Source organism: Schistocerca piceifrons, chromosome 1 (genome assembly GCF_021461385.2).
Source record: "Schistocerca piceifrons isolate TAMUIC-IGC-003096 chromosome 1, iqSchPice1.1, whole genome shotgun sequence".
Lineage (NCBI taxonomy): Eukaryota > Metazoa > Arthropoda > Insecta > Orthoptera > Acrididae > Schistocerca > Schistocerca piceifrons.
The window spans coordinates 775,895,022-775,912,928 of NC_060138.1; the positions used below are offsets into that span (position 1 = coordinate 775,895,022).

Sequence of the window (17,907 nt, forward strand, 5' to 3'; positions counted from 1 at the left end):
AGATGCGTGGGGCATTCCATTTCAGAAATCATGAGGGAATTCAGTATTCTGAGATCTACAGTGTCAAGAGTGTGCTGAGAATACCAAATTTCAGGCATTACCTCTCATTGTGGACAACACAGTAGCAGATGGTCTTTACATAACCACCAAATGCAGCGAAGTTTGCGTAGAGATGTCCGTGATAACAGATAAGCCATACTGTGTGAAATAACCGCAGAAATCAATGTAGGATGTATGACAAATGTATCCATTAGGACAGTGCAGCAAAATTTGATGTTAATGGGCTATGGCAGCAGATGAGCAAAGCAAGTGCCTACGCTAACAGCACAACATCGCCTGCAGACCTCTCGGCTCCTAACCATATCATTGGACCCTAGATGACTGAATGACCATGGTCTGGTTAGATGAGCCCCTTTTTAAGTTGGTAAGAGCTGATTGTAGGGTTATATTGTGGTGCAGACCCCATGAAGCTGTGGACCTAAGTTGACAACAAGGCATTGTGCAAGCTGGGATGGTGGCTCCATAATGGTGTGGGCTGTGTTTACATGGAATGGACTGGGCCCTCTGGTCCAGCTGAAACAAAATGGTTATGTTTGACTACTTGGAGACAATTTTCAGCCACTCATGAATTTCATTTTTTGGATGACAATGCACCATGTTATTGGCCGCAATTGTTCACAACTGATTCGCGGAACACACTGCACAGTTCGAGTGAATGATATGGCCACCCAGATCACCTAACATGAATCCCCTCAAACATTTATGGGACATAATCGAGAGGTCAGTTTGTGCACAAAATCCTGCACTGGAAACACTTTTACAATTATGAATGACTATAGAGGCAGTATGGATCACTATTTCTGCAGGGAACTTCCTGTGCTACGCCAGGTAAAAGAAGGTCCAACACAATATTAGGAAGTATCCCATGGCTTTAGTCACCTCGCTGTGTACCCATATTGTTGTTAATGGTATAGTTTCCATTTTTTTCACATAGTACTTTATTACCATTCATAGATTTATTTAAAAATAATACGTAAAATAAAGGAAAGTCGGCCACTCATCTACAGTGGACTGATGTGTGGAGTGTTGCAACACATAACAGAAAAGCTATTAACTCTAGCTTTCCTGCTCTTGCTGTTTATCTAGTAAAAGTACAAACACCAAATGCACAGCCCCATGGTCAATGTGAGACTGGCTACTGACCATCAATTATGGGAAGCAGTAGGCTGGGCTGGTGATTGCAGTGAGGGTTATGGAAGGATGCATGAGGCAAGGAGTGGCCAGTGGTGTAAGAGTAAGGCAGGTCTTTTGACAGGTGACTCATCAGCTGCACAGCAAGATGAAAGGGGAGGGTAGAGCATATAAGCGATATAGGGAGGGGGCAAAGATGAGAAGGGTCAAGGTGGAGAGAGAAACAGGAAGGAGGGAGAGAAGGGAAGAGGAGTGGAAAAGGGAGTGATTTTTTTTTGGGGGGGGGGGGGAGAGAGGGGGGGGGGAGAGAGAGGGGGGGGAGAGAGAGAGAGAGAGAGAGAGAGAGAGAGAGAGAGAGAGAGAGACTGTGTGTGTGTGTGTGTGTGTGTGTGTGTGTGTGTAAGCTACTGTTATGTGTTGCTATACTCCACAAGTGAGTGTCAGCTTTAAGTGACTGGTTGCCTTTCCCTTAATTGCCCCATCCAGGAATTTCTTTATTGTTATACATTGCTTTTTTGACTCTTTCGCTTCCCATACCCTTTTAGTTTTGTTGCTGTCTTTACTCACTTACCCACAACTCATTGTCCATTTCTTTATTAATTAAGATGTCTATCCTTTCTTCTCCTCTTCAGCATCTGCCTTCAAAGCGTGCACCAGCCACCTTCTGTTGTGCAGTGTGAACACTCACTGTTTCAATGGCCCTCCACACTAATAAGTGCCACGCTACAACTCCTTACCCTCACGATGATAGCTGATTTTTGAACATTTAATTCCAGTGCTGTTTTTAACATGTTCTCTACAGCTAATTCATGCTGCCCAACTGTTAGTTTGTCTTATATGTTTATTTATGAACAGATTGTACTATCTCACATGTTTCTTACTGTTGCTCGTATCAATTTGAGATTGAGCATATTTATTTACAAGCGTACCTACTACCTCATGCATTTTTTCTGACCTCCCTTCTAACTTCCTATGTACGAGTAGTTCTTATCTCCATATAGTACCTACCATTTATTTCTGTTATAACCCTTCAACAAGAAGTTTTCAGCTCCTTATTTTCAGCCTTTATAACTATTTTTTCAACCACTCCTGTTGTCTCCTGACCCTCCAACCACGAAGCCCTCCTCATTCTTCCTTCATGAATTCTGAAAACTCTCCTTTGTTATAGCAAAACTAGCCACATATCCTCTTTCTGAAATCTTGTCTGGCACATGATATCCACCTGATTTACTTACCATTAAAATTGTCATCTCTGGCTGTCACCCATCCTACTGCAAGAACCTTCACCTTTCTGGTAGTCTTTGCCCTCACTAATCCAGGCCTTCACAGTCTCACAATCGAAGCTCAAACTGTACTTGACAGCCTCTGGTCCTATTGCAAAATCCTTTTAGTCCTGCCTTGCAGGTCTGGGAATTAGAATAGGCCCGAGGTATTCCTGCCTGTCATAAGAGGCGACTAAAAGGAGTCTCACACATTTTGGCCTTTATGCGATGGTCCCCTGCAGGGTTTGACCTCCATTTTTCAAAATTTTCCCGAACAGCGAGCCAGCTGGGGAACGGCGGCTTAAGTGGTGCATCGTGTCCATCGTGCCTTGAGATTTTAGCCCACTTTCTCTTTGTCACACTGCAGTCCAGCTCATTCTCCATCTCTTGGGTGAGGACGCCTTCATGGATGTGTTTTCCACCATGCACGATTCAGTGTTGCTTTTTGTGCTGACGATGACCATGGACTTCTTTGCACCTCATATCCAGCATGGTAGCCAGTCCGTTGTGGTGGGGCTGCCGTGTACCCTGTTGGTTGTAGCCCTCTGACAACACAGGAATCGCTCTGCTGATGCCTGCGCCAATAACTCCCCACGTATGCCAAGGAGTAGATGCCCGTCATTCTGGGGCATTGGGACGCCCAGCAATGGCCATCCTGTCATGTGGCCTTTGTTGCGGCTGGGTGGCACCTGTAGTGAGGGCCCTTGGTCGGGGCCGGTGGCATCAGGGCGGATGACACGTGATGAAGCATACCACTTCATCACTTGCTGGTGATCAAATACCAGCAGTCTCAAAGCGTTCCAATTCTCAGTACAATGGAAGAAAGTACAACACTGAATCATTCCCCTCCCTAGCCACACTATGGGAGGAATGCCAGGCTAAGGACGGCAGCGAACCTTATTCACCCCGGTACCTCGTATGTACGAGAGCTGATGGGACTCCTTTGTTTCAATGAACCCACAGTTTTTTGTAGAGCATTTAGAAGACAAGTTTGGGGAGGTGGAGGGTTTGTCCAAAATGCGATCTGGGTCAGTCTTGATAAAAACAGCATCCTCTGCCCAGTCATGGACTTTACTGGCTTGTAACAAGTTGGGGGATGTTTCTGTCACCATCACACCACATAAGAGCTTAATATGGTCCAGGGTATTATCTTCCACAGGGACTTTCTTTTGCAGTCTGACGACGAGCTGTGTGCCAATTTATAGTGGCGAGGTGTTCATTTCATGTGGTGTGTCCATCGGGACCCGAGGGATAATCAGGTTGCCACCACTGCCTCCATGTTGGCCTTCGAGGGTGGCACCTTACCCGAGAAGGTCAAGGCGATGGTCGACCGCTGTGATGTCAAGCCATATATCCCTCCCCGATGCAGTGCTTTAAGTGCTGGACGTTCGGCCATATGTCTTCCTGCTGTACTTACAGCATCACATGTTGAGATTGTGGACGTCCATCACATCCCAATAATCCATGTGCCCCGCCTCACATCTGTGTCAACTACGGAGAGCATCATTCACCTTGCTCACCCGACTGCAGGATTTTAAAGAAAGAGAAGAAATCATGGAATACAAGACTCTGGACCGACTGACCTACACTGTAGCTAAGAGAAAATATGAGCGCCTACATCCTGTGGCTATGGCCTTCTCATACACCACCGCTACGAGAACAGTTGCAGCCTCATCAGTTCCGCAAATTCCAGTCGACTCTCAGAACCATAAGGCTACACCTGCCTCTTTGATGGTATGTGGGGGGGGCACGTACCCCCCCCCCCCCTTGTAACTCCCGCACCACCTACCTCAGAAGCACTGCCCCCCACCCCCCCCCCAACCATTGGGGAATTGGGGATACCAGTCCCCACTTCTGACCCAGAGAAGCGTAAGTCTTCTTTGGCTCCTCTTGTCACGAAGTGGTCCCTTGGGTCACTCCCTTCCCAGGTTTCTGCTAATGGGAAAGATGACGCCTGCCAGTGGCTGAAGCGCCCAAAAGCAGCTGGTCGTAGGGCTTCACAATCATCCTCAGTCCCAGAGACTGAATCAGTGAAGCCCTCCCAGCCAGAGAAACTCAAGGAGCAGCGAGAAAAGTCCAAAAAGAAGACCCCTAAGGTTAAGGAAATTGTGGTGGCACCCACACCACTGCTACCTACAAGCTCTGCATCTATGGATAAGGTGGAGATTCTGGCGTCCGCTGAGGTCCTAGATCTTGCTGGACCCTCAGACACAATGGATATAGACTGTTCAAGCAATAAGTCAGTGGCAGCAGGTGACCCTGAGGCGTAAACTACCTCATTGAATGTTCCATGCCTTCCCAGTCTCACGATGATGTCATCCTCCAGTGGAATTGGAGCAGTTTTTCCACCACCTGGCTGAGCTGCGGCAACTGTTAAGCTTTACACCTGCTTTCTGCATTGCCTCCAGGAAACCTGGTTCCCGGAAATGCGGGCCCCTGCCCTTCACGACTATAAGGGATATTACAGGAACCGTAGCGACTATAATTGAGTGTCAGGTAGAGTTTGAGTTTATGTCCCAAGCTGAGTCTGTAGTGAAACTGCACCCCTTCAAACCCCTCTTGAAGCTGTGGCTGTCAGAATAAGGATGACACAGGAAATAACTGTCTGCAATGTATATCTTCCTCCAGACGGTGCAGTACCCCTAAATGTATTAGCTGCACTGATTGATCAACTCCCTAAACCTTTCCTACTTTTGGGAGATTTTGATGCCCATAACCCCTTGTAGGGTGGCACCATGCGTACTGGCCGAGGCAGAGATGTCGAAAGTTTACTGTCTCAGTTCGACCTCTGCCTCTTAAATACTGGGGCCGCCACACATTTCAGTGTGGCTCATGGTAGTTACTCGACCATTGATTTATCCATTTGCAGCCCAGGACTTCTCCCATCTATCCACTGGAGAACACATGACGACCTGTGTGGTAGTGACCACTTCCCCATCTTCCTGCCACTGCCCCTGCATCAGGCCCATGCATGCCCGTCCAGATGGGCTTTAAACAAGGCAGACTGGGAAACTTTCACCTCTGCGGTCACCATCGACTCTTCCCCACACAGTAACATCGCTGTGACAGTTGAGCAGGTGACAACAACAATTGTTACTGCGGCGGAAAAACGCGATCCATGACTCCTTAGGGTGCCCTCGGCGAAAGGCGGTCCCTTGGTGGTTGCCGGAAATTGCTGAGACAGTTAAGGAGCGTCGAGGAGCTCTACAGTGGCATAAGTGGCACCCTTCCCTGGAGCGCAGTGTTGGGAGACAAACGTCTGACCCATTGGGTGCCATATGTCACATTTTCAAGTCTGGATGAAGATCAGACGTCTTTTTGGGTACCAGATACCTACAGGTGTCCCTGGCATTAACATCAATGGCATGTTATCTACCGATGCAAATGCAATTTCTGAGCACTATGCTCGAGCCGTTACGTCAGAGAACTATCCCCAGCCTCTCGCCACCCTCAAACGGCGGATGGAAAGAAAAGTCCTCTCACACGCTACATGCCACAGTGAAGCCTATAACGCCCCATTTACAGAGTGGGAACTCCTCAGTGCCCTTGCACATTGCCCCGACACAGCTCCTGGGCCAGATTGGATCCACAGTCAGATAATTAAACATCTGTCATCTGACTACAAGCGACATCTCCTCATCATCTTCAACAGTATCTGATGCGATGTCGTCTTTCCATCACAATGGTGGAAAAGCTCTATTATTCCGGTGCTTAAACCCAGTAAAAACCCACTTGATGTGGGTAGCTATCGGCCCATCAGCCTCACCAATGTTCTTTGTAAGCTGCTGGAATGTATGGTATGTTGGCGGTTGGGTTGGGTCCTGGAGTCACGTGGCGTACTGACTCCATGTCAGGGTGGCTTCCGCCGGGCTCGCTGTACCATTGATAATCTTGTGTCCCTTGAGTCTTGCCATCTGAACAGTCTTTTCCAGACGCCAACACCTGGTTACTGTCTTTTTTGATTTACAAAAAGCTTATGACATGACCTGGTGACATCATATCCTTACCACATTATACGAGTGGGGTCTCCGAGGTCCGCTCCCGATTTTTATCCACAATTTCCTGTTGCTTCATACTTTTCATGTCCAAGTTGGTGCCTTCCTTAGTTCCCCCCATATCCAGGAGAATGGGATCCCGCATGGCTCCTTATTGAGTGTATCTCTATTTTTAGTGGCCATTAATGGTCTAGCAGCAGCTGTAGGGCCGTCCGTCTCACCTTCTCTGTATGCAGATGACTTCTGCATTTCATACTGCTCCACCAGTATTGGTGTTGCTGAGCGGCATCTACAAGGAGCCATCCACAAGACGCAGTCATGGGCTGTAGCCCACGGTTTCCAGTTTTCGGCCACAAAGTCTTGTGTTATGCACTTGTGTCAGCGTCGTGCCGTTCATCCTCAACCAGAATTTTACCTTAATGATGATCCACTCACCATAGTGGAGACATACCTATTCTTAGGACTGGTTTTCGATGCCAGATTGACTTGGCTTTCTCACCTCCATCAGCTTAAGCAGAAGTGCTGGCAGCACCTCAATGCCCTCTGCTGCCTGAGCAACACCAACTTCGATGCAGATCGCTCTACGCTGCTGCAGCTCTACAGAGCCCTTGTTCAATCCCGCCTTGACAATGGGAGTGTGGTTTATGGTTCGGTGGCACCCTCAGTGTTGCATTTACTCGACCCAGTGCAGCACTGTGGCATTCACCTAGCAACAGGAGCTTTTAGAATGAGTCCAGTGACCAGCGTCCTGATGGAGGCAGGTTAGGCATGCACAGTTGCTCTCCAGTTATGTTGCACACATTTGTAGTTCTCCTCTGCATCCGAATTACCATCTCCTTTTCCCACTCACGGCCGTTCATCTCCCTCATCGGCGGCCCAGATCAGGGCTTACAATTGCAGTTTGTGTGCGATCCCTTCTCTCTGAACTGGAGTCCTTGCCTTTACCACATACACTTTAGGTTCATTCATGAACACTTCCATGGTGTACACCTAGGCCATGGCTTTACCTGGACCTCTCACAAGGCCCTAAGGACTCACTTAACCCTGCGACCCTCTGCTGTCACTTCCTCTCGATTCTTGACATGTACTGGCGCGATGAAGTGGTTACACTGATGGCTCGATGGCTGATGGTCGCATTGACTTTGGTTATGTTCATGGGGGACATAGAACAGCACTCCTTACCAGCTGGCTGCAGTGTTTTCACTGCAGAGCTGGCGACCATATCTCGTGCTCTTGAGCACATCTGCTCATGCCCATGCAAGTCATTTCTCCTGTGTACTGACTCCTTGAGCAGCCTACAAGCTATCGAGCAGTGCTGCCCTGTCATCCTTTGGTAGCAACCATGTAACCAACCATTACGCCATGTAGAACCCTGTTTAAAACAGTTCCAACCTCCCTCCAACCATTATCCTCCTACCCTTCCACATTATCATCCCCTGGTAATATTTCAGGAACTCCTCACTTCTAACTTGGCCTCAACTTTCTTTCCTAAATACCTCCTCAATGAACCTAACATCACTTCTATGGAACGTACAGTTATGTGTAACCTTAAAACCAATCCAGACCATTCATCTTTACTGTGGGGAAAGGCTCCACCACAATAGTCATGAATCATGGTGACTCTGTAGTTGAGTCTCTGCCAATTTTCTGCCACCTCTGCATACAAACCTTAATGACCATGATCCCCTCCCAGAAGTCTGACGTGACTTCCAGCAGCTCCTTGAAGCCTTAAGTCCATCCTAAAATCTGACAGTTGAATTCATTTCCCTCCCCACATAAGCGACCCCACACATTCCTACCATTTACCTACTCCACAAACCCAACACCATAGGTCTCACCATTACTTGTCCATTGTCACTGGGCACAATGCTCCCACAGAATGAACTTCCGCCTTTGTTAACATGTCCTAACTGTTGTCCATAACCACTTATCCTACCTTCAAGACCCTGCTCACTTCCTTCACCGTCTCTCCACAGTTACCACCAGGCTCCTTGTTAGTCACTATGGATGTGTCATCCTTGTACACAAACATCCCTCTTGCCCAAGTTTGAGACCATGGAACACTACCTTTCCCAACACCATCCTGATACCAAAACCACCGCCTCTTTCCTAATTTTGCTAGCCAACCAAATCGTGACCCAGAATTATTTCACTTGTGAAGGCCAGATCTATAAACAAATTCATGGAACTGCTACTGGTACCCACATGGCATCAACCTATGACAACTTATTTATGGACCATCCGGAGAGATCTTTCCTATCAAGTCAATGCCTTAAACTGCTTTTCTCGTTCAGATTTGTTGATGACATTTGCATGATCTGTACTTGTGGCAAGCACAACCTTTGCTTTTTCCTCTATTACCTCAACACCTACTCCCAAATCTCTTTTACCTGGTCCTTCTCAGCTCAACAAGCTACCTCCCTAGATGTCCATCTCCATAAATATATCTGCTTGTACCAGCACATCAACCATAACAGTATCTTCTCTTTGACAGGTCATCTCAGAAAGTCTCTTCCTTACAGCCTCACCAACTGAGGTTGCCCTATCTGCAGCAGAAAGCACGAGTTGTCAAAATATACTGATGACCGTATTAGCGCCTTTATTGGCAAGAGCACCCCACTCATAAACATATCTCCCATAACATCTCTTCCCCTGATACTAGTAAACCTGTTTACCAGCTAGCAACCAGCACTCGTATAACTCCAGTCACATCCCAGTCTTGAATAGTTCAACTACATGTCACCAGAGCTTCAACTATATCTCATCATGCCCTGAGATGAGAGATATCCTTCCCAAAATCCTGCTCACATCACCCAAACTAGTGTTCTACCAGCTACCGAATTACAGAATGTCATAGTCTATCCTTATCCCAGACCTACACGCCATGAGTCATTTCCTTGTGATCATCACAGGTGCCAAACTTGGCCCATACACCCACTCACTATCTCCTACTTCAGTCCAGTAACAGGTATTTCTTACATAGTGAAAGGCAGGACCACATACGAAAGCAGTCACATTATATATCAGCTATGCTGCTATTACTGTATGACATTCTATGTGGGCGTGACAAGTAACCAACCAGCCATCTACTCACATGAATGGTCATCAACAATCTCTGGCAAACTGCAAACTAGACCATCCAGTTGCCAGATATTCTACACACCACAATACAAATGGTCACCAACAAACTCTGGTACACTGCAAACTAGACCACCCAGTTGCCAGATATGCTACACACCACAACACAAATGACTTCAACAGCTGCTTCATTAGGCAGGCCATTTGGGTATCCCTTCCAGCACAAGTTTCTCCAAACTTCGGAGATGAAAAGTCTTTCTCCAGTATATCCTGTACTCTTGCAATCCCCCCGGCCTAAACGTCTGCTAACATGTTTCCCACTGCTTCACATCACCTTTTCCCTTTTGCCCTCTTTCTTCCGGCCACATCACTCTTTAACCATCCAGATTGTGTACTGTCTTCTGCCACTACTTGCTCCTTCCACATGGTCTCTCTCTCTCTCTCTCTCTCTCTCTCTCTCTCTCTCTCTCTCTCTCTCTCACACTCACACACACACACACACACACACACACACACACACACACACACACACTTTTCCCTTTCTCTCTCCCCTCCCTGCCTCCTCCTTCATCCTCACATTCCTCTTCCCCCCCCCCCCCCCCCCCTTGCTCTCTCTCATGCTCTGTGGTTTTAACTCCTTTCGTCATGTTGTGCAACTGCTGAGTCATCTGTTGAAAGACTACTGGTCTTGCTCTATCCTGCTACCCCCTCTTTGCCTCGTGTGTCCTCCCCACCTCATCTCAATTTCCATCTGCTCAGGAAATTGATTTAATAATTGATCATAATCACCAGTCTCACCACAGTCATAGGAATGTGTGTTTGGGTGTCTGTGTGGTTGTGGTTTAAGTGTGTCTGTGGTTTAAGTGTGTCTGTTTTTACTAGAAAAAAAATAGGCTCATGACAGCTTGTGTGAATACTGTTTTCTGTTATTTGTTGCTATGCTCCACACATCAGTCTGCTAACGATGGCTGGTAGCCTTTCCCTTGGTGTACGTATGTTCCATCCAGGAATTTCCATGATTGTTGTTGTTTAAGAAAAGTGTGATTTGCATCATGTTTAAATGATAAAAAGCTCCTACTCACCAGCTATGCAACTGACTTCTTAGATTGGTATGTAAAACAGGAAATATTGCTGAGAAATAAGCTCCATAAGTGGGAACAACAGTTACTGGCGTAAGAAGAAAATATTCTCACTTATTAGTGTTTGTCTTGACCCTTTTGCCCCACTATTGAATGGTTACTATTACTTATGTTCAAGGTTCAGAGATATTAGGAATACCCTATTATTTGTGAATTCAGTTGCCGATAATCTTTGTGGTAATCTGACAAGTAAGGTACAGGGCTCTGACCTGTTAAATACGGGTTTGAGTTATACTCCAAATAAGCCACAGACATTGTAATATTACGTTTAGTGTTTGCATGTGAATAATCAACAACATACTGCAGTAGTACGCACTCACAAGCCAAGACTGTAGAGAAGAAGAAAAAAAGAAAAATGTTGCAGTCACAGCCATTCACATATACAACACATGATTTCATTGTCAGTGCCTGTTTGTTTATTTTATTTCTCTTTCTTGATTGAGCATCCTGAACATTTATTTTTGTTTGGTGCATGTGCAATCTTTCTGCAGCCTTTCTTCTCTGTGCAAGCAAGAAATTGTGTAAAGCTTATTCATCTTTAATTGTTTTGTGTTGTTGTTTACATCATTCTGTATGGTTGGTATTCCTAATCTGCTGCATGTGGAAGAATGATACACAAGGTGTTGTGTTGTTCATCTTTCAGGTTAAATTATTATGCTACTTATCTTTTGCAACTGAATTTTACTTTTGTTTCTGAAATTTCATTTTATTGTTTTATACATCTTCAGTGGTTTGTGTTATTTGATCTATGTTTTCTATTTGATCTATCGTAATTTGCTCTTTTACTAGCATTTCCAGACTCTCACTTCCTTTTATAAATGTTGACACTGAGCTGTGTGTCATTACACTGAGAGCAGGGATAAGTGCAGTAACAACAAAATGCAGCTCAGTGCAAATATCTGTACAAGGAATTTTGTGTGTGAACATGCTAACAGAAGAATCAATGAAATACATAAAATATAGGGGGGGGGGGGGGGGGGGGGGAGAGAGAGAGAGAGAGAGAGAGAGAGAGAGAGAGAGAGAGAGAGAGAGATAACTGAAGAGCTTAAAACACTTAGCTGTAAACGAATCATGTTTGGTTAAGGACAAAAAATAAAATTTGATTGAAAAAAATAGCAATAGTTATTAGCTATTCTAATCTACAAGATAAAGATTATTTAAGTAGCAACTGAGAAAGACGGGTGCACATGTTGAAAAAATAAGACGTAATGTTGTGTGTATTCTTTTGTTCTCCATTCACAGTACCAGTTTGCAAAGATGTTGGATACTGTTAAAAATGCTGCAGCTTTCCAGGAGGCATATCACTCTGATATCCCTCCATTGACTCTTCCTACATCAAGTGCAGCATCGACTGTAGACGATGAGCCTTTTAGTAAAGAAGACCAACTTACGTACAGAGTACAGGAAAACAAGCAGCATTCTGTTAGTCCAGGAGAAGAACTCAGGAAATATATTCAACAGGTAATGGACTGGGAAAGCCTATCACTGAAAGTTGTTTATTGGAGGTGGGAGAGGCACACACAGTTCATATAGTCAAGATCAGTAATTATTTCATTTTTATGTATGATCCATAATTCAGGCATTTTCCTGTATACATATATATAGGGCATTGTTATCAGAATTAAAATCATAAATTGACATATTTAGACACGATTAAGGACATTATTTGCACTTGTGTATAGTTCCTGAGTACAGGTCAGATGAAATTACAGAACTTTCATGATTCTTTGACATAAATTGGTGGCACGTGAAATGTCTGATACACTAACACGCGCAATATGGTTGCCCACTGATGTGTCAATAGACAAGATAACCACACACACACACACACACACACACACACACACACACACTGTGGCATGCACTGCTTTGCGTTATGTTAGTCTAAGAGTAGGTGAAAGGCACTTTTCTGTCTGTTATTCTCTTGAGATCTCCTATATTGATTTATTTATTGTCTGCAATGCATATTTGCTCTCCAGTTGAGGCTATGAACTGCTCCTTGTGATTGATCATCATGGCCTTCTCAGGCTAGGCATTTACCTTATTCCTTCCAAATGTGGCATAGCACATGTTGACAAGACAGTATTCACACTCCAAAATGTAACACTAGAATCATATATAGCTCTTGTAGTTCAGTATGTCAACTGTTGGAAAATGTTGGATTGCCGAAGAACATGAAATAAATTATAACAGTGCAGAGTTGTTTATCTATGCACAACTTATTGGTACAGTAAACTCTCAATTATTATCCGCTTTGCAGATTACCTGCAGCCTATTTCTCCCAGTTCTTTTATGGTTGCTGAAAATTTTTCTTTTATGTTGGAGCAGTTGCCAATGAATGATAATGTCACGTTACAACACTAGTTAACAGTGTGCTGCTCTAACACCTCAAGTGCTGGATTGCATTGCTGTGGTGAATATTGTAGTCATTTGATTTCTGTTAGTGCTGAACAATGTCTGAAAAGTGAAAATGTGTTGTGCTAACAGTACAGCAGAAGCTGGAGATAATACACAAACTTGAGGAAGACAGTATTGATTCGTGGAATCTGGAACTGATTTACAATGTGGGTGAAATTGTGATCTGTGACATTTGGAAAAACAAATTTGCTAGCATGTCTGACTCATTTCAAGGTTTGTCAAAGTGAAAGGCTATGAAAATATCTACAAACACAGAACTGGATAAAGCCAAGCTGTAATGGTTTCATCAGAAAAGAACAGAGGGCACACTAGTATCTGGCTCAATAAGTGCCAAACAGGCCCAGTTTTTCTTCAAAACCTTGGGGATTGAAGGACATTTTAATGCATCTTCCAGCTGGCTAAGTAGATTTAAACAGTGTCATGGTATCCAGGAGATTGCCATCTGAGGAGAAAAGCTAAAAGCAGATAATAAGCTTGCTTCTGAATTTTGTTATGATTCCCATGAGTGTACAGTATGAGAAAATTTAGAACTGGAGCAAATAAACAACAAGGGCGAAACTGGGCTGTTTTGGAAGTGTCTACCAACAAAGACTTAAGCTTTCGAGACAGAGCGTAGTGTGCCTGGTTATAAATCAAATAAAGAAAGGATAACTGTGTTGTATTGTGCTAATGATATAAGATTGTATAAAGTTAAGTTTGGTATAATAGGTAAAGTGAAAAAAACTGCTCTGTTTCAAAGAAAAAGAAATGTACATGTATGTGTCCATTATTTTCACCAGAAAGAGACCTGAATGGACTGCAGAATATTTCAAACATGGTTCCATAAGTGCTCCATGCTACAGGTCCGAGAACATTTAACTTTGAAGGGTCTACCTGCTTGCATCTGAATGAACTTGCTCTGAAATTGGAAACAGGATGATATTTGTAAAATACTTACCACCTAATGTGACAGCTTTAATTCAGCCAATGGTTCATGGTGTCAGTGCTGCTATGAAGAAAATATATGGAGGAAATCTGCTACAAAAACTTATTGATGAGGGCAGCAGTCTTCAAACATTTTGGAAACAATTGACTTTGCAATTTATGAAGTGTGGAAGGTGTAGTCTAAGGTAAAACAATCAGCTACAGCCAATTCATGGAAAAACATTAATCCTGAAATTGATGAAATTGGTGATTCCAATGATGAAGAAGACTGCTCATTAGCAACATTAGCTCCTGTTTTGAAAAGTACTCCAGAGTGTGAAACTTGACAAAGTTGATTTTCAAGTCGCCAATTACTGTGGGCAATCTAGAGTACACTGTACTGTGTTGTAAAAGAGCTTATGGATATTTACCTTGATGTTTACCTTGTAGACATTAACAGACTTAGCAGAATCTTGGTCAGCAGTTCGCAGAAACATGCCTAGGCTATTTTGCATGCTTCCACGCCTGACTGAAAAATTCATCCTCAGTCATGTTTGCTTCTCTGAGCTGTGAGCACAATGAAAGTTTGAACCAGGCCTGGAGCCATGCTCACGTAGCTAATTGTTAAGGTGGCTGCTCATGACAAACAGGAAATTTGGGTTGTAGTCCTGGATTGGCACAAGTTTTCAGTTGTCACTACACATTCATGATACTGCAGGTGGAATGGATTCCACTAATATTATTTCAGGTGATTGCACCTTCCTTCATTTCATCCCCGTTGATCTGTTTACCTAATTTCACTGTTCTTATTTTATTTCTTGCTTGCAGGCTTTTAGATCGTAACAGGTATTTGCATATTTCATCATACTTGGGTTGGAAATTAAATACAGCATTTTCAGGAAGTGCAGTAAATATTTCAGAACAACTTGAAATGTAACAATTCTTAGAAATATAATTCCCAGTTTTTGCAAAGTTATAGCTGTTTGAATATTGTTCATAAAAAAATCTCACAATAATGAGCAAGAATGCACAGATAACTTACTGAAACAGTATTATTATTATTATTGTTATTATTTATTTATTTATTCATCCAGGGGATCATCTTTACAATGATATTGGACTTGTCATCATAATACACTGACAATAAGTGGCTCAAAAAATTATACACGCATGCGCAGAATCTATGAGGGAAGTAATGCGCAATAATTTTACTGCCAAGAAGCTTAATAGGTAACAAAAAGAAAAAATCACAAATGTACTTACATCTTTTACCTATTTTTTGTACACAATCACCAATTTTCTCAACACATTTCTCCCATCGCGGTACCAGTTTCAATATGCTCTTTTTAGAGAAGTCTATTTGGTTGGAGTACAGCCATCAGTGGACTGCTGATTCATTGCCACATATGTTGCAAAGTGTTGGCCGGCACGAAATTTCTTCATGGGACCAAACAGATGAACATCTGATAGTACAAGACGGACTGTATGGAGGATGCTGGAGCACTATACACCCAAATTTGGCAGCTTTTTCAAAAACAGGGGCAGCAACATGGGGGCTAGCATTGTCATGAAGAAGTTTTACACAGCATTAATGTTGTGGCATTTGTCATAAAGAGTGTGATACAACTGAACCAAAGTTTTCATGTAGGCTGCTTCATTCACGTTGGTCTCCTGTTCAGCAAAGCCCACAAGTAACACATGATGCCTATCCCAGAACACTATCACAAACAGTTCCCTATCAGACTGAGGCACTTTGAATTTTTTTTCGTACTGGGGAACCATTATCTTTCCACTCCAAAGAGGCCTGCTTGGTTTTGAGTGTTTAGTGATACGCCCATGACTCATTACCAGTGATGATTCCTGATGATGCCCTTCTGCAGCGTAATGTGTTAAGTGATCCAAGCTTGTCATCAGTCACTCACTTAGGCACCCAGTGAGCACTGACTTTACGAAGTTTCTCTGTGTCTCATGATCAGTGTCACACACTGCACCATAGGAAATGTTGAACTGTTGTGATAATGTTCACATTTCCAAATGCTGGTTGTTCAAAATTGCTGCCTCAATGGCTCTGATATTCTGTGGTGTTGCAGCTGTTACCAGCTGCCCAGAGCATGGCAAATCACTAAGGTTCACAAGGCTCAGATCTTGAAAGAATGCACACCACCTGGAGACACTGATACAGTCCATACAGTTGTCCCCATACATATCACGCATATCCCTGTGAATTTCACTCAGTTTATGCCCTTTGGCCCACAAATATCAGATTACACTTCTCCACTATTCACAAGTTGACAGTAGCATGCACGCCATGTTCAGGCTTCTCTTGCTAGAGCTGCGCATGAAAGCAAAATATTTTGTGTAGCACAGACTTCAGATTATATTGTCAAGAAATTTCAACATTCCAGCTGAAATATCAGGGGAGAAAAAAATTATTTTGTGTTATTTTCCGATCCTCCCTTGGAAGTATGCTTTCCTGAATATGAGATCAGCGTATGAACAACTGCGCTGCCTCATTCAATTGGTCCTTGTTGTACAATATTCTTTGATGTGAACACAGTTTTTCTCATCATTGCTGCACACCTGAACTACATCTACTGGTGACTCCAGCACTGTAAACTTGTTGCTATGCCCCTTGCACCAACTCCAAATTGGTTGGAAAGCTGACTTCAAGCCTTTACACTTGCCATGATTCCTGTCGGTCCACGTGAAAAACTGAGTCACGTGTATCACTGCACTGTCTCTGAATTCTGTAGAGTAAACAAAGCTACATTTTTTTAGGTCTGGGAAGGCTGCAGTTGCAGCCCTATAGCCACCCTGTCTTCCCCCCTGGATTCTCCTCTGCCCAGAACACCTGTAAACCTGCGTTAGTATTCATGTCTCCGCATATTATTCAGCATTTTGTGTTGAGATTTGTTAAAGAAAGTGTCAGCTCTACAAATAGGTGAATGGTACACATGCAGAATGATTAGCTTTGTTATTTCAGTGGCTGCCATGTTTATCTACATTAAGTGTGATCAGATCATTTCTAACTTAAAGATGTGTGCTAATTCTGATATAAATACACAATAGCCCATCATTTAAAGTAGTTCTACAGTAGCAACTTGCACCTTCATACCACATATGCGTTGTATGCTGTGTTTGATTTTCTTTTGCACCAGTGCTCTGTAATGCACACTACAATGCTGCTCAAAGACTGTAATTCAGTTTCAAGCTGGTGTACTTTATTTTTAATAGACTGTGCATTCTTATGAAGAAAGATGATTCCTAGTAAATTTCTCTGATCATTGTGAACTCTGGTGTGGTACATTCTCTCTTCTCTGTACTCAGTGAAGAAATCTCTAAATTAGTTGAAATACAGCTAAGGCAGGGGAGTCTGTTGCGTGGTTTATTGTAAAGCCACAGTGACAGGTATTTGACCATGTGTGGCCCTACACCCTTCTGCTATACTCTCAGTAAATAAACCCCATCAGTCTTCCTCTCCTAGTCCTGTTGCTATGTAGACCATGCCTAGTGTAGCCCCATCTCTGATATCCTCACTGGCACAAGTGCAATGTGCACCTAGTCAGCAGAAATAACATGAATGGTGTAGAACAGAATAGGTTATTTTTTTTAAAACAACTCTTCACATCTCATCACAGTGTTACACTTAGTTATTCTGAGTGTCTTTCGGTGCACTTGTAATTCTGTTTTGTGGCAAATTCTGCCTTGTGTTAGTTTTTTCCTATAACTTCATTTTCCATCCATCCACATATATAAAAATGTATTGAAGTCAGGTCTGAGAAATGTTACATTTAGATGATACATTATCTAGTGGTTAAAATGTGCAGAGAGAAAATGCCCACCCCTGTAGTGAAAGGAACCTTATCCAATAACAGTGGCAATTCACTTTGCAGGAAGTACACTTATTGTGTTCTGTAAGAA

At 43.5% G+C, this 17,907-nt stretch overlaps 1 protein-coding gene across 5 annotated transcripts in view; it reads left to right on the forward strand.

The window, feature by feature from the left end:
- Positions 1 to 17,907, forward strand: part of LOC124712558 (dentin sialophosphoprotein) — a 231,005-nt gene that overhangs the window by 170,404 nt on the left and 42,694 nt on the right. For all 5 annotated transcript variants that reach the window (XR_007005602.1, XM_047242880.1, XM_047242873.1 and 2 more), the window contains exon 12: positions 11,908 to 12,126. Coding sequence is in view for 4 of the 5 variants with exons in the window: in XM_047242880.1 (XP_047098836.1) it covers positions 11,908 to 12,126 (219 nt within the window). In the remaining variant the exon portion in view is untranslated. The remainder of the gene's footprint in view (positions 1 to 11,907; positions 12,127 to 17,907) is intronic.